The 26,010-nt window shown below is 46.0% G+C and overlaps 1 protein-coding gene across 11 annotated transcripts in view; it reads right to left on the bottom strand.

Moving 5' to 3' along the window:
• Window positions 1–26,010, bottom strand: part of LOC106749258 (prominin-like protein) — a 44,021-nt gene that overhangs the window by 15,580 nt on the left and 2,431 nt on the right. For all 11 annotated transcript variants that reach the window (XR_001374840.1, XM_014628529.1, XM_014628537.1 and 8 more), the window contains exon 2: window positions 8–275. Coding sequence is in view for 10 of the 11 variants with exons in the window: in XM_014628529.1 (XP_014484015.1) it covers window positions 8–275 (268 nt within the window). In the remaining variant the exon portion in view is untranslated. The remainder of the gene's footprint in view (window positions 1–7; window positions 276–26,010) is intronic.

Raw genomic sequence — 26,010 nt, 5'->3', positions numbered from 1 at the left:
TACTCACAGCAGAATGGTGGCGACGCCGATCAGCACGATGCTGAGCATAATCTTCCTGCAATGATCGTGCTTCTTGTCGAATGGCTGGCTTCGGGCGCCGCAGTGGCCGGCGCATCTGCAGCAACAAAAGAAGAGACCGGCGCAGGGCAGGATGGCCGCCACGAGGAGTCCGACCAGGGCGAGGCCGGCCAGTCCGCCGTAATGGGTCACCAGGATCTTCCATTCCTTAAGAGGATCCGCGAGAACCGGCATACCGTCCACCACGGTGATCATACCTGAGACACACGGGAGGAAAGAGAGAGGGGAACTGTGATAATCGCAATTATCGGATCCTCCGGAAGATACCGTCATTATCGCGAAATATGCGGAAAATGCGTTTCGGTTGACCGGGTTGCAACCGGTTCAACTAAATCGCGCTATGAGCGTCTGTATTTTCAGGCACGAACGGTGATCTAGAAAGCGGACCGTTGCCGCAATCGAGACGGAGAATGCGAGCGGCGCGCATTCTTTCTTGGCAGCGGCGAGATTCGGGGCTTGGTCAGCGCTCTCCGCTCTTAAGGAGGTTGTAAAATGATATTAGTTTGAACGAAGAATTCGATGAAACCTGCGCTATTTACACATTGAAATATTTCGCCTGTTTTCCGTTACTGAACTAGGTTGCACTTTTTACCGTCAAAGTGAGACAACTTAGCGTTGGAAGGAAAAGAAACGAAATTCCAGTGCAGTTCAAGAACAGACCTATTAGTTTCGTGCGGTTAGAAAAAGTCTGACCACTCGGGAGCTGAGATATTTGCAACTGAAATTGACACTTTTTATACATGTCCCTTCAGATTTTAATTTCTTCCTTTAACATCTTCTGAATTAAAAATAAGATTTTGCTGGAAAACTACGATGATATTGAAGATTAACTTGCTCAAAATTCCCGATGACAGAATTTGCGTTCGCATTGTAGAACGAAATTAATACTGGGGACACAAGAGAGGAAGGGAGAAAGAAAAAGTCATCAGATAAAATCTCATCGCGCGAACCAGAGGAGATCATCGATGCGCAACAAAGACGAGCTCCTCCAAGAAATTCCTGGGGGAAATAAAGTAGAATCGTAGACGTTATCGCCTACGACATCGCAGAAACCGTAGACGTTTGATGAGGAACGGGACACGTGGACGTGCAGCGGTGCGTAAAAATGCATCGGAGGTTCTCTTCCTCTCTCTCTCTCTCTCTCTCTCTCTCTCTCTCTCTCTCTCCACCATCGGGAACAGCTGATGGCCGCGTCCTTTCGATGGGAAGGGGAGGGCGGAACGAGGACGCGCCGAATGTAGGTCGTAGGTCAGGGTGCTGGAAGGGCTGCTGCCAGGTCGTCGGAAAACAACGGGAGCCGGGGACAGGTTCGAAAATTTATCTCGCCGGGTAATGCTCCCCTCTCCCTCTCACGAGGAAATGGGTCAGCTCCGGTTGGTAGTTGCGTTTTAGATTACCGGCCATAAGCGCGAGCTGCATCGATCTACATCCGCCGGTGATCTTGCTCCGCGCGCTCTTCTACATTCGCGCACGCACGCGCCATGTTATCGCGAAGACATGACACCGATCGGGGAGAGGGTGAATCGGAGAAACAACCCCGGTTGACCCCGTTTTTCGGCGGCTCGCAAAGGTCGCCCGAGTAACGTTCCCGCGACAAAACCGGGCTGTTGTTGATTTTCTCTCTCTCTCTCCCTCATTTCTATCCTGTTATATATATATATTTCGAGAATAGTTCTTACATAGTATCAAAGCGCTTTGGAGAAATCATATATAATCGTATAATGAACAATGTTCCCTCCTTCCCTCTCACACGACGCGCTCGTCGGTTTCGAGAGATGTTGGTCTCGCAACGGCCGTTCGCTCCGATCGCGTCCACTGACGCGCGAAAGGATCCCTTTCTCTTCGCTCGTTCGTTAAGCTCCGCGCACCGGAGATGGGGAAATGGACGCGGAACATGTTATCGCCAATTTCTACGCGAAAATGTGTCACTCGACCGTCGCATGATGGGAAATATTTCGGCGGCGAGGAAATATATAAAGATTCCATTAGGAGCGCGCGCGCAATCACCAAGAGGAAATATTAGCTCTGCCAGCGCAACGGTTGATTTAGCAAAACGGATTGCCGAATTCGCCTAATTGAAATTAACATACAGACATCTCGGTAATTCCCTTGAAACCGAGCTGCTCGTTTGCCCGACCGTCGAATCAAAGCGGAGGCCCCGCTGTCAATCAAGTTCCATGAATCGTGGACACACAGCGGGAGAGGGTTTTGAGGACGCTAGTTAGCAATAGGCGGCCGTGGGTAGGTAATAGCGACAGAAAGAACGGATCGTGATTGAACGTTGCGCTCGTTAGGGCGCAACGTGTATACGAGGTGCTCGATGAAACTCTCGTCGGAGTAGCGGCCGGTAATTTCGGCTTCAAGCGGCGACCGCACCGCCGAAAAGGACCGAGAGGGACTAATTACCGGGAGGATTAGGCTCCGAATCGCAGTTGTTTCGACGAGAGAAACAGCGGGGAAAAGTAGTCCGCCGCCGTTGAGATCCTCGGAGTTAGCTCGGATCGAGCACCGTGTGTTTCATCGACTATAAATAAAACGCGAGCAACGTTCCTCCTCTGCAACGAGCGCAATAACGCGAGGGAGGAGGAGGGGAGGGGGATGCGTTTTACAGCAAGCGACAAAATCTATAATTCCTTTTTGGCGCGTAAAAGGACGCTGGTGACGTCGGCCAGCGTCGGCCAATGACCGGCCGATAAACACAGGCATTCTCCTCTATTAACGGTGTCTCGATTGCGCAACAAAAAATGATAATCCTCGCTCCACATCGGAGACTCTCTCGAAATCTCCGTTGACACGATCTAGACTGTTTATCTTGAATTTTTTTCTAAATGACACTTCTTCAACAAAGTCATTAGGAGATACTCTCCCATGCGAGAGATGTAAACACGTTAGGCAGTGCGACGTTATTAGAGCGCGTTTTCGTTGCAGCGTACAATACCGTGGCTCTCGTCTTTGAGTTGTATAAAAATGCATCCCGAGTAGAGAAATGTTAGGGGAAAACTAGTCACTAGACAGAAACTGGACGGTTTTTGCTGTCTTGAATTAATTAGACATTAACTGCTCAGAAAATGTCCAAATAATACTGACTTCTCGGCCAGTTACTCGCCGTAAACTGTTTCAATTTCTATTCGGAATAGTTACGTGTTATCGTTACATATAAGTCGATCTCTCTCTTTCGGAGCGCGTATTAATTCGCGACGGTCGATACGCGAGCGGAAGCATTTAATTGCATACAGGGGAACGCGTTATCGCCGTCGAATTTCGTCGAAATTGGGACGACGCCGCGATTCGGCAGGAACGTTCTCCTTGAGAACTTGCCCCCCTTTTGTGAGGAACGATTTGTTCTCGCTCTCGGAACAAAAGGAAACGTCTCCGAGTTTACGGCGATCTTATTTATAGCCCGATATCGCCGGGAAGAAGGACGCGTAATTAGAACGTCGTCCCGAACGTGTGAAATCGCAAACAGCGTACTCGCGCGGTAAAACTCGAACACGGCGTGTTCTCTCAAAGTGATTTAATAGACGCCAACGCGCTCCGATATGCGCCGCGGATGTATACGAGCGTGCGCGCACCTTCACGACCGATTAAGTCGAGCGACCGGAGGAATTAGGTCGAAACGCTCCCGAATGTTTTCGGATACATCCGGCTGACGTCAGCCGGCCGTCTATTTGCCTGTGAAGTCGCCCCCCTCGAATTCCTTTTTCATCGTTTTTTAATCGCGCCGATTACCGCGACTTTGTTCCTTCCACTTCCGCTTCTTCGCGATGAGACCGATCGGAAAGGAGAGAGCGGAGACAGAAGCGAAGGCTTGCACCTGCGCATGGTAACGGTGCAAAAGGTGAATATATTCCATCGACGGTGCGCAATGGTGCAACTGTGCAACGGCAGACTCACTGTCGTGCACAGGTAAGGCTCTCTCGATCGATTTGCCGCAGTCATTGACCTCCACGGTTACGTGTTAATGCCGCGTCGCCGCCGCCGCGTGGGTTTAGGTCGCGGTCTTTAAACGGTTCCCACGAGCGCGCGTGGCAATCGCCGATTCTCTCGCTAAGCTTCTTCTCCTTCCGGCAGTCACCAAGCCAAGAGACAAAGAAGAAAGACGCTCATTGACGGCGACGACGCTTCTCCGACGGTCTCCGCGCGTTCTTCCGAGGTCGGGGGAGATCGAATGATCGCGAGACCTGGAGGTCACGCGTAATTTTCTCGTCCGGCACCGCGATCGGAAACGTCGATAGCGACGAACGAACTCGGACGTAATTTCCAATAATCGCAATTAAAGCCAGGATGCAGCGGTGTAATAATAACCGCGGCGTGAACGTGCATTTTGCGGAATGAGTATTAATATATGCGCGCGCGAGAGGGTGAGGGGCGAGCGAGCGAGCGAACGCGGGGGCGAGGTTTATTTATTGCGAGAAGACGTTACGTAATGATCGCAGCGCCGGTTTAAAACAGCATCCACCGTGCCGCTATATCGGGACTTTCCGCTCGATAATCCCGGCGCGCGAGCTCTCTCGCCATTATACTAATGAAGAAATCCATTAGATGTCGGCGCGGCAAATATTGGTATATCCAATACTCCGATTGAACGTCCCGTCTCGCGTCACCCGTTTTCACTTATTTCCATCGGGTCAAGAGGGAGGCGGGGGGTGGCAACGTAGCGGAGAGGTATGTTACAGGGATTGTAGATTAAGCCATTTTGAACGAAAAATTTCCCTTTCCATTTTGCAAATAACCAACCGCAAATGTTTAATTAAAGTAGCCTCTATATATACAGTCACTTTCAATAATTCTAAATTTTCCGCGGTTGTTTGCAAAATGACGCAGGACTTTTTCGTTCACACTGACCTCAGCTATAAATGTATGACGAATGGGGCGTCGGAGATACCGAGAGACACGAGGAGATGGAGGAATATCGATTCCGCGAAATCGGAATCACGCACGGGCCAATTGCACGGGACGGTAAACTCTCGCGCCGACACGAGACCCGGAAACGGAAAATTAACCGGAAACGCCGGGAAAACGTTTGCGTGAGACAATTAAATAGCGATTAGTATTATATCGCGCCATTACCTTCCATTTGCGCGGCACTGTCCGTAATGAGGTCGCGCCGTGCTTTTTGCGAAGTCGATAGCCACAACAAGCTAAGATCAAACGACTGATCTATCGGGCCAATTAAGCCGAGAATACCGCGACAAAATCAGACCCGCCGTCGTCGATTAGCTCGCGTTTAATGCGGATGTCTCGCACGATTAATCGGCGATCGGGTAGTTGTGATCGCTCGCTCGTGGACGCGAGTTGTTTTCCCAGCGGGGAACCACCTTTCGATTCGCGCACGGAAGCTGTCGGTCGAATTTGTAGCGCCGCGACGCGAACTTCGCGATCGAGCGCCGAGAAGGAAGTTTATAGGAAGTTCTGGCGCGACGCGATCAAGGGGGGAATCGCGTCTGAACGACAAATACGGGAGGGAGGCGGTTTTCGCACGAGAGATCTCCCGATAAAGTTCGCCTCCCGTTAAGAGAAATTCGGTCTCCCGGAAATTCCGCCACTTTTCATCCCCTCTCTCCCCGCGGGCAGTTTTTCGCGAGCTGTTTACTTTCGGAAGAGACCGACGACGACAGGTCACACATCTCATTATTTTCAAGAGCGAAGTACTTCGCGCTCTTTCCACGGGTTTCCGCAGACGTGGCTGAGGAGGAAGCTCTTTTATTATTTTTGCGAGCGAATCCGCACATGTTCCGGCGACACTTGCTCACTCGCCCGCTCGCTCGTCCCGTCTATTTCGTTTTTTTCCTCTTACCGTCGTTATATTTCATTTGCTCGCGTTGTCTTCAAAGAAGACGTCGCAGGAGAGGGCACGGAGTTGAAGAAAAGACCGCGTGAAGAGTTCATGTAGAGTGCATCTGCGAAAGACCGCGGAAACGTATGCGCGTCCCATAAGCATCAAGCAAACGACCGGGAAACTCACTCAAGACTCACGGTTAAGAATAGAAAAGACGTCGGCCGGATTAAAGATGTGTTGATGTGTCGCGGAATAAAGAAGTCTACCACAAAGTGCACTGTGGGCAGAGCACTCCTTTTTTTTCCTCCGAACGCACGATTCCGGAATTTAAGGAGGTTGTCGCATCTTCACATTAAAGGGATTATTTATAAATTTAATATTTATCGAGGAAAATTACGTTCCTACGTATCCATTTCACTACCTAAATAATACATATGAATTTGAAACAAAATTGAGGCAGGCATATGTATAATATTACAAATACGAAAATATTATTTTTTTATTTTTCTTATTAATGTCCTATGCGTGCATCAGTTGACCTAATAGAAATGCACATATAATAGAAAGAGGTATATAAGTATTTAAATGTGTGTGTGTGTGTGTGTGTTTCTATATACTATGAACTTTACAACACTGTATTTTCAAAACAAAATGATCAATAATTCCGAAATTTGTGCATAATATCTACATATTAATCTTGAATATCATAGTCACTTTTCATTAAAATCTTACTTTCGGTTTAGGAAATATCAAAGATAGAAATTAAAAATAACATGCTAATCTCTCAAGGGACATGTATAAACTTTAGTTGCAAAAGCTCTCGAATGGTCAATCTTTCTCTAATTGCACCAGCAATAAGTCAGATTATTCAATATATACGTAGCGCAAAGTTTCATCGAATTCTTAACCAACTGGTTTCGCCTCACAACTTCCTTAAATATCGAATATAAACGCGATGTGAAATTTCCTCGGGCGAACAGAATAGAGTCATTCTCTTCATCAAATTTGTGTCTCGACCAAGAAACTTGCTCGCTCAATCGTGCTTTTGCCTCAGACCAAGATTTGCCGTGAATAATTATGAAGATCGGATGGCGGTAGATTCGGTATTAAGAGAGCTTGCGCTCCGCCAAGATTATTAAATGTACTTCTCCGCTCGCATTAACTTCGCCTCGCGGTGTCCTCAATTCCCGTCTCTTCGAGAGGCGCAACTAATATCCCGCGCGAAGCAGAAAGTTCTTTCGTGCGCTGTAATCATAACAAGAGACGATGATGGGCAACCAGCACCCGTAATATTTTGTCATGATGCATCGCTTTTTCCGCGGACGTAACACGTAACGATTATGCGCACAGCGCGATACGATGCCGGTCATTAATTCGCGAACGCTCGCGGAAAATTGGCCTTCGACGAAAGATTACGTACACGCTGAAATTAGATACACGAGAATCCTGTATCATTTATACGACGACGAAATGTTTCGAAAGACTCTTAGAAAAAAGTTAATTTTCAGTAAAGCGACATTTTTCTAACGAATATCTTACTTTTTTTACGAAGATCTTATTTTTATTTTTTTTTATGAAAGTTTCTTTCTAACAAAGAACTTATTTTTTTAATTATTTTTTATACGAAGATTTCATTAAAAAAAAAAAATGCTTTTAATGAGAGAGAAATCACATTTCTGAGAATTTTTACAATCCCCAGTTGCTGCGGTTTCTCAGCCCTAATTCCAAGCGGCGACCCTTACACGACATGTTATTAGAAACGACGAAGCGTTTCCTCCGGACGTTGATTCACGGCCCGTCTAATTGCTACTCAAGCGTTAATTGACTCTTCCCCCTGCTTTTTCGGGAGTTGGCCGGGCGTCAAGAAAAATTCGGCGCGACCCGCGAGGAGGGTTGATGGACTGCGCCGACTGTGACTGGAGAAATGCGATTAGAGCGCGTTCGATGACTTGTTTATCCGCTGGCGAGGGACACTTTTCCGAGAATTTTTCGCGCTTTTCCCTCAAATTTGCCGCATCCCTCAAGATATATCGTGGACTATTTCTCCGTAGCTTTTCCGCCCAGCTCGGCTTCATCTAAACGACGAGTCTCAATAAAGGGAAGTATTGGTTTACACCACTTTCCTCTAAAATATTTTCCTCGAGCTACCTAAACGTCCAACGGACGATACTATGTTTTTACCTTTCGAGGAACAATCGCGCGAAATTCTCAATTTTTCGCCCTCTTAGAAATTTCGTCACGAATCCCTGTGAGAGCCAACGTCAGGGTAGCGGGATTTATTCCGTTGTACGCTATCACCACGGGGTAAGATAAGAGAGAAACTTTCGGAATTGAAACAGAGAAGCGTGTATCCGAGTTTTCCAGGTGCTTCTTAAAATTTCGTCATTTGCGGCGACTAAAGTCTCACATCCGGTGTACGCGTATCGAGTTACGAAAACTAAAACTCTCTCATTCAACCTCCCCCCCTCCACCTATCTATCCGTGTGTTTGTCTGTGGCGACGAACTTGTAGTTTCGAAACGTCATTGTCGAATAGAAGTCGCTTAACAGGAGTAACCCGGCATGAAGGGATTGCGCGCTGACTGGTACCTAAAGGGTAAGAGAGAAGGAGCGGGAGCAAAGTTTGTTACCGCCCCGAAATCGCGACTTCCAGGCAAAGACTTTGGCAGCGTGCCAACCGCGAGACGACAGTTCGCACCGGTTATTGCACTTTGTACTCGTTAAATCGCCGTCGCCGACGCCGTCGTACACGGCAACATAATTGTTCGCCAACACTTGATAATAGCGAAGGTAGAAGAAGAGAGCTGCGGATCGCGATAACACGAAAGCCACTGCCACGTGTGAATCGATCCTCTTTCTCCCCGTTTCTTTTTCATATTCTCGTTTTCCTTTCATTAATATCCGTCCCGTTTTCGACGTGCAGCAAGTACAGAAAACTTCATTAACCCTTCGACCGTATCATGAGTCAGACAAACCCGGTGAGTTGTGTTTGATGAGTTATGGCGAAAAGAAGCGCGTGATCTATGAGTTCTCCCCGCTCCCGAAAAATCGTTAGAGAGTCGTTCGTGCTGATCTGATAAGCCGATTAATGCGTATTTTGGGATTCATCCGAATTTGACGTTTAGTTTGAGGATTAATTAAAGCTACACTGAGAAAAAAATGTTTTCAAATTTAATAAATTTTCTCGCATCCACAAAGAAATCTGAAAAATTTCTTATTATGCCTAGGGAATAGGACAGCATTAAATGCGGCGTCTTCTGTCGCGAGACGCACGAGGTTGCGTCCAGTTTGCTCCGTCATGCACACGCGTGTATCCGCGTATAACTGTAATCCTCGCAGACGCCTATCCGCGTCTCGTCACGATTACGGTACTTTTGTCACCGTGTATACACGCAGACGTAGTCACGCGAGGCAGAGGACGTCGCGATGTGGCTTATGAGTCGAGAGGAGGCTCATCATTCTCGCGATAACCGATCAAGGAACGCGCGAGATCGGGGGAAAATGTAACGAAAAAAGCGGACAAAAGCAAAGAGAGATAACGATTCGTGATTAACGCGATTGCGGGCGCGGCTGTTGGCTTAATTAATCTTTACGCGTTCGTGTTCGCATAATGCCATTTTGTATTTCGCTTCGCACTATATCGCTGGTATCTCACTCGCACGCACGCAAAGAAGACGCGACACGCGCTCGTAATTTTTGAAGACCACCGCCGCCACACCCCCGGATTTTTCCTCGAGGCGCGGAATTTCACGCGGTGATTCGATCCGTAACGGACCGTGCATGCGGCAGGTGCAGACGAGCGAGAACGTTCACACGGCCGCGCGTAAATATGTATCGCGCGCGCCGCGTTTAATTGGCGAGAACTGACCCGCGCTAATTGCCCGCCCGTTAAAACGAAAGAACGATGATCTCCGCCCCACGGTTCAACACGCCGCGGTCCAAGTTCCATCGACGCGCCGTTATTTTCCTTTTTCATCTCTCTAAAATAGGAAGCAAACAATCTTCTGGAGAACTTCTCGAAGATAATATACAGATGTGTCACCCCAGATTTCCGCTTAAGATCGTCGCGCAAAATACTTGAAAGATAATGAAGTATTTTTAATCGTGCACGATATCCAGTCTGAGCGCTCCCGCCGCTCTTTCAAACGAGCGTTGCAAAGGCGCGAATGTAAAGTGTCGTTATGCGCGTCGCTATCGAATGCCGATAAATTATACGTTAAATTAACGAGTCGCACTCGAATGCACGCTCCATCGGCGTGCGGGATTAACTCGGGTTTAATTGGTACTGACGAACGTAGGAAGGAAAGTCGAAGTTCACGAGCGCGCGCATGTGTCACATCCAGAACACTCGTGCAACTATTGACGCGTCTTCTCGTCGAATTATTTTACTTGTACAGTTTCCAAACACTTCATGTCGACACACGAGCGCTGTGCCGGCCGCATTTACACAGAGAAAAAGGTTTCTTCAGATTTAGTATTTCTATTTATTTGACTGAAATTTGTTTCACAGGAACAACATATACGAAATATTATTTGTTCGAGTAAAAATTGTATTGTCTCATTCGAGAAAGCTCTATAATAATAAAATTTCTCTAATTGAAACAAACTTGTCTTTCGGAATGGAGCAAGCAAACGAATATTTGATTTGAACAAGCAGAATTGTTTGGTTTCTCTCAAATAACATTTCTCTTATATTTTCATCAAAACTTGTTAGATTGGTTGTTAGAAGTAATAAATTATTTGAAAGAAATAACACTATATCAGAAGAATATTAGAGAATATTTTTTGTTTCAGTGGGATAATATTTAATATATAATACATTTTTCTTTTACTGAAAACCACCAACCAAACGTTATTTAACATCCAGAAATTTTCACCGAACGGTTTTATAGAAGACCAACACACACCTGACCAGCTCAATTAATAGCGCACCGAGTGCCGCAAAAAACGCCGGAATTAATTCGGCTGCCGAAATATATATCGGGCGATTCTTATCTTCGGCCGGCTTGCACGCCTGTTCAAGCAAAAGTTATTTTCCGCAGTTTCCGTTGCGGCTGCGCCGGGGATTTCCTCGGTCAGGCGTAATGAGCTCTTGCGTTTGTCTTTATTCAAGGACTCTTGCGGTAGCGGTGGGCTGGCAGGCACAGAGGGTACGTATTAATTACCTGCCATTGTGGGCGCGAAACGAGCGGGGGTTTGACGAGACACGAATGTGAAATGTAACGGGTGCAGGACCGATACTAGGAAGGATCGTATGCGCGTCACGTGACGTCTGCATGTCTGACGATAATGCGATAGTAATAATAAATGGTGTGCCGGGTCCCAACGGAGAAAAGGAGGCGCACCGAAGACGGACAGGAGAAGGACGATTTACGAGTCGCTTCGTCAGGACGAAGCTGTTTGCGCAACTGGGAAAGTTCTCTTCAACGACAACATTTCAATGAAACGCGACCTATTGTAGCGTTTACTGATACTTTCGTATGTATTATCGTATACGGTGTTTTCTCCGCGTATTGTGAGACGTCGCGCACGTGTACGAAGCGTTTATCAGTGAGCGCGTACACATTCGTCTCGAATTACGTTCCCCTTGTTCCCGCATTTAACAAATAGCGGCTCTCTCTCTCTTCCTCTCTCTTCGGTCTACATAGTAAACGGTTGTGTAGCGTGCATGGTCCGGTGAATAATATAGAAGTCTGCGAGTTTACCCTATCCGCTATGTTCTCTCCGAGGCGATGTATGTTGGCCGGGAAACTTAACGGCCGAAAGAAAGATAGGGACGCGTCTCTCCCTTCTTCTCTTCCTCCGCACTCCGGCTCGCTCTTGCCATTTTCCGGACGGCGTCGAGAACAATGGCGAATAAATTTATAGGTCCATTCCCACAAAGGACCTCGGGCCATCGCGTCCGATTTTATGGACGGGCGCAGCGCCTCCGCTTCGTCGCTCCTTCGACGGAACTCGATCCGGTCGAGAATGTCGCGGGCACGCGAGAGTCCTCGTAAAAACTAGTACCTGTCCTCGTAGAGACGTCGAGAACCGGATTTCCATCGGCGTGCGCCCTGTATAAGGCCGGCTTTACGCGCAATTATAAACGCGTGTTCCCAGCGAAACCGGCGGTCGGGTTTGTAAGTGACGGACGCGCGCGCGCGTGTACAAAGTATGAAGGTACGCGCCAAAATAAATATTACATTTACGAGTTTCTGCCGATCGAATGAACGAATTTCGCGTCGTGTACCTCCCGTAGGGTCGAGATTTACCGCGATGGGTCCCGAAACGCTCGCTTGGGGAGGACCTCTGAATTGAAGCCGAACAAGTAAACCAATTCCGAGATGCACTCCGGAAACCTTTCGCGATTTCAAGGCAGCGAGCGAAATCCGATTATTCCGAGAGCGTCGCAATTTTCAATGTCGCGTGTACACGCCGACTTTCTCGTTTCTCTCGCTATCGCGCGCGGTCCGATGATATTAAAAGGAAAAGGTGAAAGGTTAAAATAAAGATGCGACGAACGAGTTTATGCTGCGTAATAAACCCGAGGTGCGATTTCGCTCCCCCCGATGTCATCCGCGACGGGCGCTCCCGGCGACGTGAAATCGCGGTTGATTTCTAGATCACCTCTAACCTCGGGCCAAATTTTCCGTACACCTACGAAGTGTTGCACGCTCCAATCACGTAGAAACGACCGTTGTTCTTGACGGAAAAACGAATCCCTCTCTCGCCTGCATGCGCGAAAGCGCGTAGTAGCGGCGAGAAGAGGATTACGAGAGGTTCAAAAAGGGGATAGTCGTGATGAAAAGAAGAACGTTGTTCGACAAACAAACGGTGGCATGCAAACGATGTACGTGCGTGCGCACGTAGGCTTCATCTTCCTGGCTGGCTGTGTGCGTCTGCGCGCCGGGAGTAATCGGCAGTTCTTCTCTTTTCAAAGAGAATCATCCTCGGGTCTTCTACTCTATAGAAGTCCTCCTCGGGCGCGGGGAGGAGAGAAGCGATTCTTCTTTATGGGCGAATCTCTATGGTAATTCAAACGGGACAGAGAAAGGGGAGGAAGGGAACGGACGAATAGTACAGTCGCTCCGGAAAGCGCGCGTCTGTCTGTCCGCCTGTCTGTTAAAGCGTTAAAGCGATACCCTACCGTCGCCGGGACTTTCCCGAGGATATCGCGTCTGCAGTTTGCGCGTGATGAGCGGTTTGCCGCTGCAAACGGACCGGAAGTAAGACTCTTTTCGATCCGTATCGGGAAAGGACTCGTGAAGCGAAGAGCGGCTCGAATTAGAGCGAGCGGAAACTTCGTTCGCATGGCGGAAAATATCGGGAAAGCATACACATTGCGAGGTTGAATACTTGGCACACAGAAGCTTCGTAAGAATAGAATGAGCGCGAGCACTCGGTGCGGGTTAACGATTTCATTGACGTGTTGCGAGAGCGACGAGCTCTGAAACGAGCGAGGAAAGAATATTATTGTCTTTTATTGCGTGAGTTAGCCTAACTGTCCTACCGTGGAGTATCGCGCAGCTGTCGAGCAAGAAGAGAGAGACACATTACATACTGCGGATTTAATGAATGCGAGAACGCATGAGCCACAATGGACATGCACGCGTACACGGCTAGCGTAGCATACCGCAGACAGGGGGGAAAGTAGAAAAAAAAGGAATTCACATACACACTGTAATTCACGAGAGACCGCTAATAACCGTCGGTGGTTTAAGAAAATCAAGTCTTGGATAATTAACAAAATTAATTAAAGAACTTGAATGTAACTTGGGAAAAACATTAAAAACTCATTGATATCGTCGATGTGACAGAGAAATAAATGCATTTAATCGACCATTAATTATTGCAACCTAACAAATTAATAAACTATTTATGAAAAGTACGGAACATTCTTCAGGATTTTGCGTATCGTCCATACTTGTGTTCATCATGAACAGATCGACGATTTAGTATGAGTGTGTCAAAAATTAAAAGAGAGAGAAAAGCGTTTATTTTAGTTCTAAAGGATGCCCTCTAAAAATAAATAAGTAAATGTTCAAGTTAGGAAGCAAGAAGTATGTAATAATAAAAATATAATAATCAATATTATATATACCAAGAAAAGAGAAGGGGAAAAAAGTTACTTGAATCACTTAATATTGTATACATATATTAAAGAGAGGGGAGAAATAGGAGAACCGAGGAATATTCTTTCATGTCGGCTCAGAATGTACAGCGCTGGTGCTACTGCCCTCGCATGACTCACGCGCCAGTATGCGTGAGCGTGATCTAAGCGGGAAACGTGAGCGCGGGAATACGAAGAATAGACCAGTCTGCGCGGCGCGACCGCGAAATTTTATCGGAACTGGAGGATGTTGAGGCGAAATATTATCCTTCTTGGGGAATAATCGCAAGATACAGTCCGTATGTCTGCGCAATCACAGAATTTACGCGCATTATTCGTGAGAAATTGTATTCTCTTTTGCAGAAAACGGACGATTGATACAGACGGTATCGGTATGCCACCCGGTACATACAGGGATACATGGAGGTCTGAAAGGACACGTTTGCGTCCCGTATCATTTGAGCGGCGCTTAAGCGGCGCATTGAACTCGGGCTTTCCAGCCGAGATTCTGCGTGCATATGTGCGTGTGTCGTGTGTGCCGACGAAGACGCGCCGGGCGGACACGTGTACCACTCCCGTCGTGCATGAGAGCTCGCCTCCGCGGCCAGCACCTGTGAAACACGTGTCGTGCGAGACTCACGAGATACATCGACGGGGACCAAGCGGGCAGAGATCTGAAAAAAAAGATTTCAGCGTGCGAACCGACGCACACATCCGCGCGCCCGGCCGGATGTTGGCGCATATCGTTGCGCGACTTTTGACTTTCGAGCGGACTCGCGCAGCTTTTTTTTTTTTTCGAGAGAGAGAGAGATGCTTTATTTATAAAGCGCTTTGGGACGTGATCCCCTCAGCTGGAGAGTACGATATCTAAATAATTATCAGAGTACAATATAATAATATACACATATATTGGTGCTAATAAAATAAAAATTCCGCATTTAGTAGATTAGTCCCATGAATTAAGACATTGAATAAAGATCGAGAAAAAAAATCGATCGTCAGATTGCAAATAGCCAAAAAATACTAAGCCTCCATGATACCTGATGAGGATTATATAATAATGGAAACGGATCAATTAAAGACTTTCCTGCAACAAAAAGTTATAGATATCAGACTCAAAAGCACTCAAGAAGCGAAAAGTCCAAATGGAAATAGGAATCGAGTCCCAGAATCTAATGGCCGTTCTCAAAAAAGATCATCTGAAAGAGAAAGAGAGAGAGAAAGGCGTAAACATATCCGCCGCACCGCTGCTCTCGTCCTCGTTTGTCACTTCCCGCCAGAGATGCGAATAATGGAATCATCGCGCGAGCACAGGTGGACGACGGAAATGCGTGTTTCCGCGAAAGCCGCGTCGTCGTCGGTGAGCCTCGCCGACGACGCGCTTGATACATCTTTCGCCGTCTCGTTTATCGTTTACGACGATGCTTGCGAGCGCTTTCGAGGCGTGCGTGTGTTTGTGTGTGAACGCTGCGGTCTCCACGAAAATAGAACAGATCGATGGTGTTTTCAGTAAAACGAGAATAATGTCGCCGCGTCTCGCGGCTCCTTACACACCGATTTATATCCCCATCAGCTCCCGCCGTCTTTCCACCCGCCTTCCTTGCTCCGACCCCGCTTTCGCCTATTTCCTCATCGACACGCGTGCATCTTTCTTCGTTTTCGACACCTCGCCGAGTCCCTCCCCGATTCTCGAGTAGCGCATCGTGATAATCCACATAGGATTTTACGATCGGTTCGCTGGCTGTCGGATTTTCGATATCGGCAATAAGTATCGGCACGATTCTCGGCCAAACACACTTTCGCAGTCATACATCAGCCAAGAGTGAGTTTCTCTCGCGCTCGACGATTTTGCTTGCATAATATGCGAGGCCCGGGTCTCGCAATCGTCCACTTGCGAGAAATGACGGATCACGCCGGAAATCGCGGTGCGAAATTTCACGGATGAATTATACGTGAAATTTCGTACTTGGCGATAAAACTCTCCGACGTTCTCTATTTCCATTAAACTCGGGCGTTTCTAGGCAACGACATATTGCGTCGTGCACCATGTGTCGTAATCGTACACGTAAACACGTGTCAAGACAGAAGCACATGCGTACGTCACGAGACGCCGAGAAGAATGGCACTTGTTTGTCACGCCGATTTTTCACCGAGATACGGGCGTCCGAAGTGTTAGAAGTTTTTCGAAACGTCCTTTGCCGGCGACTGAAGGCGCTCGAGTCCAAAGGAGCGCAACATCGTTGAGGCGGGCCTCGGTCCCCGTTCGAGTCGTCGATATCTCCGCGTGGAAAAGTCGCAGCGACGTGAAACAAATTGCATTCGAAAGTTGAGACTGTGCCACTTCCGACGAGATGGCTATCGTTTCGTTGTGTTTAACGATTTATCCAGAGAACACATTGGGAAATTGATCTTTGCATTTTTGAGCCGAAGATAAATCTACGATTGAACGCACGACTTCAATTTCGATTCGAATAAGTGTCTCTGGTATCTCTGTAAGATAAATTATTCTCGCTTCTTTCAATTTAACCCAAATAACTAATATGGTGTAATAAAAAAAGTAATTAATTTTAAATAACTTGTCCCGTACACAAGTTTTAACGACGAAATAATATAACTCGGACTGTTACCTCCGTCCTTGGACCTCCTATTGTCGGACCCTATGGGGCTCCGGCCAATAATGGAGACATTTGAATGCGTAAAACGGTCGGATACCGGAATCGCCGGTCCGTAAATGAAAGATAGATGCCTAGGCACGCGTAAATGCAGAAGGGACAAATCGGTGAAGGACAATGTTCTCTTGATTCATTAACCACCGCGTAGCGTTGCGTAGGAGGGTCACGATAACGCGATAACGGATAACCATTACCATGTGCGTCCTGATTTTTTTTCCTTTTTTCTCCCCCCCCTTTGAAAATCCGCTGATGAAGATAAAGGTTTCAGCGAAACGAGTGATTGGCGGATACAGAACCAGTCGCGCGATTGCGCGACGACAGCACAACGCGATATTGTTTCATCGGCCGAAATATAAAAGATAGTTTTATTTCGCGTGACCACAACGATGGCACGCTCGACCGGGGAGAATTATCTGCTGGCGAAATTGCTCACGGCAATGCTTTCGCAATTTACGCTGCACTTGTACTTGACCCGCGGAAATCTGCGTACGTGGAAACCAGGAGCCGGCAAGATCTCTATCTCCGCGAAGTACATAAAGAGGGCTAATGAATCTTCAGAGCGCAACGTTTGCGTTTTGCAGAAAGCGTTTATCGAGTGTGCACAGCGTAGCATACAAGGTCACGCTTAGCGAATACTTTGTAAATTACAGTAAATCCTGCGTATTTCGTCTCAGGAGGTTGCAGAGCGAAATGAGTTTGATAAGAGCTCGATGAAACTTGCACTACGTATACACCGAAATGTTATCAAACTGCTTCTGCAATTAGGAAAAGATCGACTATCCGAGAGCTGAGATATTTGTGATAACTAAAATTGACACTTTTTAAACGCGTTTCTCGAAACCGTGCTATTTTTAATATCTTCCAAAATAAAAATGAGATTTTTATGAAAAACTGTTGTGATATTAAAGATAAATATTTAGACATTATACACAAATTTCGCAATTATTGACCATTTTGTTTTGAAAATACAGAGATGTAAAGTTTATAGTAATACTAAAAATACATACACATATGCACGTATTTAAACACTCACACTCCTCCTGCCATTATTTTTGCATCTCTATTAGATAAATTGATACATGGCATTACTAAGGAAAATAAATAATATTTTCATGCTTGTGATACTGTGTATATACACTTACTTCAACTTCCAAATTAATATTTATCATTTAGATAGCGAAATAAAAAATATAAAAACGTAATTTTACCTCATAAATATGAAATTTATGAGTGGCTCCTTCGATGTGCCATTGAAAATACAATATTGAATCTTACAACTTTCTTAGATGTGAGATACGTGTGAAAAATTTTTTCGAGTGATACTTTAACGGACGAGATAACGTAAAACATTTCTCCTTTCCGTTTCACGAAGTGATCCTTCCCATCTAGTCACTCGTCTGCATCGATCTGAGACGGTCGATTTGAAGTGGAGCCAATTAATTACCGGTTCACTCCTCTATTTGCAATTACTCCCGTCCCGTCCGACATTGCGAGCTCTCGCGCGCGGTAAATCACAGCCGACCGACGTCCGATGTTTCGTTATCGCTGTTCTCTTTTTAGAGGCCGCCGCGACAGCAACGGACGCGAGATTAAATCCGCCGAAATAAGGAATTTATAGCGCGGCTCGTAATTTTACGACGGTACGGCTCGTATATTCTCGTTTGCGCGAAAGCGTCCTTCGCTCGTCGTGTCCCACGTATTCGCCGTTGAAATTCCACGAGCGAACTCGCGAGCCATCTGGCGTGGCGAGAAACAATAATAAGCCGTTTGGTTTCTTGTAAAAACACTTTTCTCGAGAACGCGGTGATACGGCGACGAAGATTCGCCGGTTAATGATTTGATAAAATTTCGCGGGCGTTGCGCGAGATACCAACGAAGATAAAAGTAGTACTTTGTAACTGAAAGCTCATTACCGTACAGACCCTTAACTTCGGCGAACGAAGTGGAGAACGGCGATGATAAAGTTCGATAGCGGACGGACACGTTTTCGCGTTAACTACAGAGCCGAGAAATTCCGCTCGTTGCCTCTCCCTCTTTCTGTGCGAAAACTTACGAAAACGACGGACGTCCCGCCCTATACGGTTTTCAGCGGCTCATACATTACTCTCGCCAGCGCGAGATTGGTTGTCGATCGTTAATGCAGTTTCCGCCCGGCACTGTCAGTTGCGGTGCTGCCCCGTTGTTACAAGTTGCAATTTCGCCGGAATATCGGACACGCGTAAATTGCCAGTTGGAAACGGCGGTGAGCTTCGCCGCCGAACGGCTTTCGCGCGCGCTGCGGATAGAGGATACCCGTTCGTTGTCGTCGTTTCGGTCGGCTTTAATACTTCCGCCGCACCAGCCGGAAATTAAATCCCCGATTTTCGCACAGCTGTGACTCTCGCGTCGCCGATTTTTAAACTCACACCGGTTAATTGCCACGACCTCGTGGGTCCGAAACTCGTTTCGACCGGTCGTCCAAGGGATATGTGTAAGTTTAATTTATCGTCCTGCGCGTTACCATATGAGAGGAGAGGACCGAGAAATTTGCGGGCGTGTAATGTGCTTGCGAGAATGGAATAATATCGCACGTATTCAAAGTAACGAACACACTTTGATGTGCCTTATTCGCGTATCAGAATAAAACGCGTCGTTTCTGTGCGTAAAGATTCACATCCTGCGCATAGCTGCTCATTAGATTCCAGGAAAAAAAAGTTCGACGTGACTCACGCAGGAGCTGCTCTCTTCCCCTTTTCGCATTGCTCAATTGGATGATTGAGCAATGAGCAAAGAGGATCCCTTCTTCTAGCCCACCACGCGTATATCGATCGTAGATGTTTTATATATCGATATAGATACACGGCGCACAAAAACGCGTGGGAAAGTCTCCCAATGGAATTTTTCCCGTATACAGGAATAGGGAGGGATAGAAGCTGTCAAAAATAATGGGAAAAGTTGGTTTTATTCTTGAAAAAATAAGAAAATAGTGAGCCAGCCTTGAGAAAGGGAATAAAAAGTAAGTCTTTTTTCAAATAATTAATGAAATTAATTATTATTATAAAATGAAAACAATGTTTGAGTTCAGTTGAGCTGCATTGCAATACATTTCCAGAATGTTGCGATATCCCGGGTCTTTTCGTCACAAAAACAAATTTTGAAAGTAAACAAAAACATTTAAATTATGAGGTTTTCCGTTGAAAGCAGACTGGTTAGTCAACTTCCTAAGAATAATATTCAATAATACCCAATTTAAAAAACAGGTGTGTCCATAACGGTCATAGTACATTTTTTTGGGTTCTTATTAATAACTCGTTCTGGCTTGGTGGACAAACAAGAATTATAAGTGGATAAATAAACGTGGACAAATCATAGTCACATAATTCCACTACGTAATTTAGCAAAAACACAGTTAGTTGTGCTTATGCTAGATCATTAATCGTTTTTCTGATAAACCTGATAAAACAGCTTGAGAATAAAATCACAATTTTTCACTTTATAAACTTTATAAAATTGTTGAAGTCATTATCACTTTCTATTTTTTTCGAATCATTTTTTTTTTGTTTTATCTTTAAAGAAGCTAGATTTACCGAACGTGATTACTTGTGACCGGGTTTGTCCTTTAAAGAGCTCAAATTGTGTAAGAAAAAGTGTGATGAATAAGCTTTTTCCTTAAAAACGAGGAAAAGTGAAGTGTTTCTAAATAAGTGAAAAAAATTGAGAAAAGTGAGTCACTCCCATGCCTGTAGAGAATTACGTCTCTCTATTTCGTCGGACGTTAATCGAACGGGACGAGAATTCTCCGCTTGTGACATCCGCTCGCGTTTTGACGCAACGCGAGGGAATATCAACCGCAACATAGAAACGACAACGAACGTTAAGTGCATTGAAAGAGATTACCGTCGATGCGACACGATATGTTTCAAGTTTGCGATCGATATCTTATCTCCGTTATTGTCAAGGAACATTATCCCTAGTGATCGTATTATCATTTATCCCGCGATTCCGTTCTGACTGAATTTTTCCGTCGAGACAGATACGATCTTATCACGGATTGTTGCGAATGATGCGCAATGATGTATCAATAGCTTGCAAATATCAAAACCGTCTTGGACTCGCGTGCGTCACGACGTATCGGCGAAGCTGTGCGTACATGATGTATACATTCATATACACGCGTACATGTGATGCCGCAATCCACACTGCACTAAAATGCAATTATCTTAATAGGAACAACATTTAACGGGGCGAACGCCGTTAATTACCAATAACACAGTGGAACTGTAACGCATCGTTTCATTGTGTGCGTGCTCTCGGCAATATCGATGAAATAGTGGTGGTACCGGTAGCACGTGCGTGTTACCCTATCGGCCGAGATTTACGAGGCTTTTGTTTTCCCTCGTTTGATGCACTCTTCTACGTAAGTCCTCGTGCGTTCTCGCCGTTGCGTCGACGTTTGTATCGACGGATGCGCGCAACCGTGCGTGCCACATCACGAATTTAGGTACGTAATGTGTAATTGCATCGATGACGAAAGATAAAGAGAGAGGTACACGCGCCGGTACATAACGCAAATTACAAAAATTTACATGTTTACGAACACGAGATATCCAAAGAGCGTTCTTCCTCTCTCTTACGAATTCTCAGACTCGTCGATTACTTGTTACTGAGAGAACATTTAATTAAGTGGGATATATTTTATGCGGGTGATAAACACGGAGAAAACAAATTTTGCTAGAACAGCAAATGTTTGTCAATATTGTGACAGCAAAAAAAATTTGTTCGGACAGCAGAAAGATTTGTTAAGAGTATTAACTATCCATATATCCAGCAAATAGCAATTAATACTCTTAACAAATCTTTCTGCTGTCCAAACAAATTTTTGCTGTCTAAACAAATTTTTTCTGCCGTCACTATATTGACAAACATTGGCTATTCTAGGAAAATTTGTTTTCTCCGTGTTAAGGAAAAAGAAAAAAGAATTTTCCTCGTTAATCTGTTTCTGGATCACCCTGTATCTGAGGATAAGATCGACGCGCTTAATGCACCACGTGCGTGCACGCACGTCGTTCCCATTATTGTGCGCACTTATCATGCCATCTGCCAACCGAATACAAGGCGAGTCATCTTGATTGGACAATGCGACAGGGGGAGGCAGCAGGTTCTACTGTGAGTCGCACGTCGAATTTTCGCAAATTCGTCGTCTACAATAAGCGATACTCCGATAAAGTGCGATCGAGCGCGATGACGTGTTAGCCAACGACATTATTTTTTTGCAGAGAGAGAGAGAGAGAGAAAAAGACGTTCAACTCACTGCGGAATATGCGTGCGATTACAAACGTACAAAATTTCTGCCGCCTTTGCATTCTGCGTAAAGCATGTGATTCGGGAAAATGCTTATCGCACTGTTTGCCGAACACTGACGTGTTGTCAGCTTTGGTTTGTTTGTTGAAGTAGCTCGGAGCACAGTCGCATTTTACAGTAAACCTAGCGGGACGTTTAGAAACTGCGCGCGAGAGCACACATTTACTACAGCGCAAACGGCGAAACGGTCGTTTTAAAACTGCTTGGCCGAGCTTGCAGTGCGTTGACCGTCACGTGCGGAACGCCGAATCCTACGTGAAATCTTCCCGGCGATCGTTACAATCACATTGCTGTGAAATATTCGTTCGCAATGTCGAAATTTGTGCCTGAATACGAGAACTTGGCAGGTTCGCTGAAAGAATGTATAATCGCTCTATCCGACAGTTCTCACGACAAATAAATTTTGTTCAAAGTGATGAATAGCGTCTTTTCAGACATTCCTTCAGTGCCGAAAGTTCATTCAACGTACATCCGGATGTCTCGACCGCCAGTTAATCATGGACAGTGCCATCGCACACGAGCATGCGTTAGATGACGCGGAAAGAGATAAGCTAAGTTTCAGCAACGTAAGTGACCCAAGTCCCAAATTTTCACGATTAAATAGTCTTATCGCGAGGAACCCGTAAGATTCGAGAAAGATTCCTATTAAGATGTGCAACGAGGAGAGAGAGAGAGGATCGCGGGACTCAATTCACGTTAACGTGATGATAGGCAATACGCCGCATGGTGGGAAAAGATTAAAAAGGAAAAAAAGGACGATTATCGATATGAGATTATATCGGGCATACTTCGATGAAAAATCGAATACCAATTGTCTCTGGACACGCAAGCCATTTCCTGTATTTCGCTTTTTCTTTTTTTTTTTACGATTTATCCGGCCGTGTATCCGCGCGTTGTTGGTAATCGGGAGAAAAGAACAATTCCGAGAAGACTATCGATCGCGTATTTCCTATTGTTCTACGTGCCGACGAGTTATTCCGACGAGAGAACAATGCGAGTATCGATGCCTAATCTCGATAATGTAATTCCACCAACTGACGTGTGGAATTGCAACTCTCTGTCAGCGTTAAAGAGCCGCTCTCGTTGACGGCAAAAGTAACATTTAATTCGGCGAACGATCGGTTGCGAAGAGAAAAATCAATAATAAATCCGTTGTAGCTTCGAAATCGTAAATCGAAAAACGGTGTATTTCACACGGGCTATCTCTAGAGAAAACGAGAGAGAGAAAGAGAGAAGGTAATTCCTCCGAACGAAAGATTAATGCGCAAGGACACTCGAGCCGCGAATGTCTCTCCGTTTAGTGCTCGCTTCTCTATCCAGAAGAGGAAACGTCGTCGGACAGACGGCGGCTTTTGTGACGAGAGAGAGAGAGAGAAAAGCAGGCAACAAAATCGATATACAGCCATTGGTGCCGGCGTTGACGATTGAGCGACTAAATGTGCGCGCGTATATCCTTTTTCGGCGGAAAACGCTAATAAAATAGTATCGACCGCTAACTGTCGGCGACGGGATACCGTAAATCATCCGTCGTTTCAACGGATGGATGAGAAAATCAACACGCTCGCGCTACACGGCTGGTTGACACGCCTCGCCTTAATGAGCTTCCGTCCGATCCGCGGATCAATCACTCGCGGATATTTAATCGCGTAGACGTGCTCCATCTTCCTCGTTCGCGGAATGGACATTTCTGCTGACCGCGCGAATATCTCCGGCGACGATAAAAACTCGAGATACGTCGCGTTAAGAGCTAACGCACACACATTTATACATGATCGCCCGCTGTACATTCGCGTTGTATTCGAACGACCGGCGGGTCACTTGTGAAAATGTTAGTCTTTCAGATGTTTACGTACCCTAGAACCCGCTACATAAATAAGAAACGAACGCTAGTCCATCGCTCGCCCGAGGAGCAGCTACAGCTCCGTGATTCCGTCCGTAATGTCGTCATCGGTTCCGTTTCTCGCTGATAGTCGCGAGCGCGTAACGAGCCGATAACAGGAGCGTCGTCAGTTGGGTTCAGGTAATCCGTACTGTTAAATGTGCCGTTACTCGGCTGANAAAAAACCAAAAAAAAAAAAAAAAAAGCAGCAACGTCATCCCCGTGGAGCAGAAACAGCGCGTTACGGGCCAGCGAACGGACAACGAGAGTGTGGTGCGCGATGGGAGAGTGCATTCGCGATCATCGAAATCCAATTTCGCCGTTGAATCTCGTTCCGTAATTTCCGTGAGCGTTGAATCGCCCGTGCGTGCGCAAATGGCGACGACGGTGTCGAGTTTCAGTTTATAATTCGGAATCACCTGAGCCACGCCGGTGTAATACCGAGCGAGCTAGTTAGTTACGACGCGCGTCTCCAGTTTCGACGACCGCACGCATCCGGCACTATTAAACTGCCGCGCGCGAATTCGGACGAAATTAGATTGTTGCGGGGCGTCGATCATATTGTGGCGCGCGCGAGAAACTTCGTCCCATTCAGTCGGACTAGTTTACTCAGAGACGATGCAACGACCCGGGCGACTAATAATCGGAAACGTAACGAGAGAGAGAGAGAGATACCGGATGGCAACAAGCGGAGATTTTCGTGGGATCGAGATTATTATTGATATTTATAGCGCGCGAAGTGTCGTCTCTCTTTTCTCGGGTCGCGGATGAATCTCCGCTCGGATGTAGGTCAGAATATAACCGAGACGGGATCCCGAACGGAAGTCTGAATTCAAAACATCGGAACCGCGATGTTTCGTCGGAGTTATTAGAGGAAGAGAGAATGCGGCATGAGCGTAAATATATTCGGCGGACAGGTCCGTCAGAGCTTTCAAGCTGCTCGAGCGGATCTTGAAAATAAATCAAGCAGTGACACAGGCGTCGTGAGGGGACGGGAATTCATTTAAACGGCATTAACCGCTTACGGAATATCGCTAGGTATATTTATATTAACATATCGAGCGATTTATCTCTCTTCCCTTTATAACGTCGTAATCGAGGTGCTAAAACAGGAGCGTAGGATAACTGTAAAAACCGATTAAATCTTCAACGTCTCGAATATAATGCACGATCGTTGAACTGATCGTTGATGCTAGCTGATACCAGACTAAAGAAGGTTAAATTTAGCCGTCGATATCAACGTATCGATATAGGAAGATAGAACACTTTGAGAGAATTTAATGTCGGCGCAAGCTCTCGAAAATAGACACGATTTCAACACGATTAATCCGTCATCCTAACGAAAGTCGCGTCGACAACAGCCATGAATAGCGAGAGAAAGAGAGAGAGAGAGAGAGAGAGAGAAAGAACGTGGCGGAGAGGAAACCCGAGTGATCGCCGGAGCCTCCTCTCGCTTCTGGACGATGACGTGCTCTCTCACTATCAACTTCCTGCTAGACGCGATACATACGGGCTCCTACACGTTATTGCGCCTGGAGGGTCAACGATCCGCGTAGTTCACAGAGTTATCGGAGTTTTTAAACGCACTACCTCACGCCGGAGGGAAAGCGTTTGCCTATCGACGACAACGTTAGCGAGAATTTTCCCTGCTCCTTCTACGCGACGAGCCGCAGGATCGGATTGCTAATATTATCTACGGACGAGATCGTTAGCGAACTACGTGCGAAAGCGGAGCTCCTGATAACAACGTGGAAAATAGTCCCAACGTGGAAAATAGCTCCCAGATTATCGCGCGATTAACGAACAGATGGGACATTTCGTAACTGGTGCGCTCAAATTAGAGATTATCTATATGTATCTATGTGTATCCATAATGCGTGTTATATGATAACAATATGCAGAATGAATAGCCGCAGTAGCTAAATTAGTTGTAACATACGAATATCGAAAATTTTAACAGTATAGGCCATTATAACTGCTGCGATAGCAAACGTATCATCATAAATGACATTTACGATATGTTTGCTGCTGTAACAAAAGATTTTACTACTGCGGCTAATCTCTTTTTTACGTGTACGTTGGAAAATTTAAACAAAAGAATCCAAATAAAAGAATCTTATTTTACGTAAATAAGAGAAGGCAACAAACAAATGAAAGTACAACAATAATAT

Source organism: Dinoponera quadriceps, unplaced genomic scaffold (assembly GCF_001313825.1).
Source record: "Dinoponera quadriceps isolate SergipeBrazil2010 unplaced genomic scaffold, ASM131382v1 scaffold2952, whole genome shotgun sequence".
NCBI lineage: Eukaryota > Metazoa > Arthropoda > Insecta > Hymenoptera > Formicidae > Dinoponera > Dinoponera quadriceps.
Note: the sequence above shows the minus strand (reverse complement) of the source record. Positions and strands in the feature narration are given on the sequence as shown.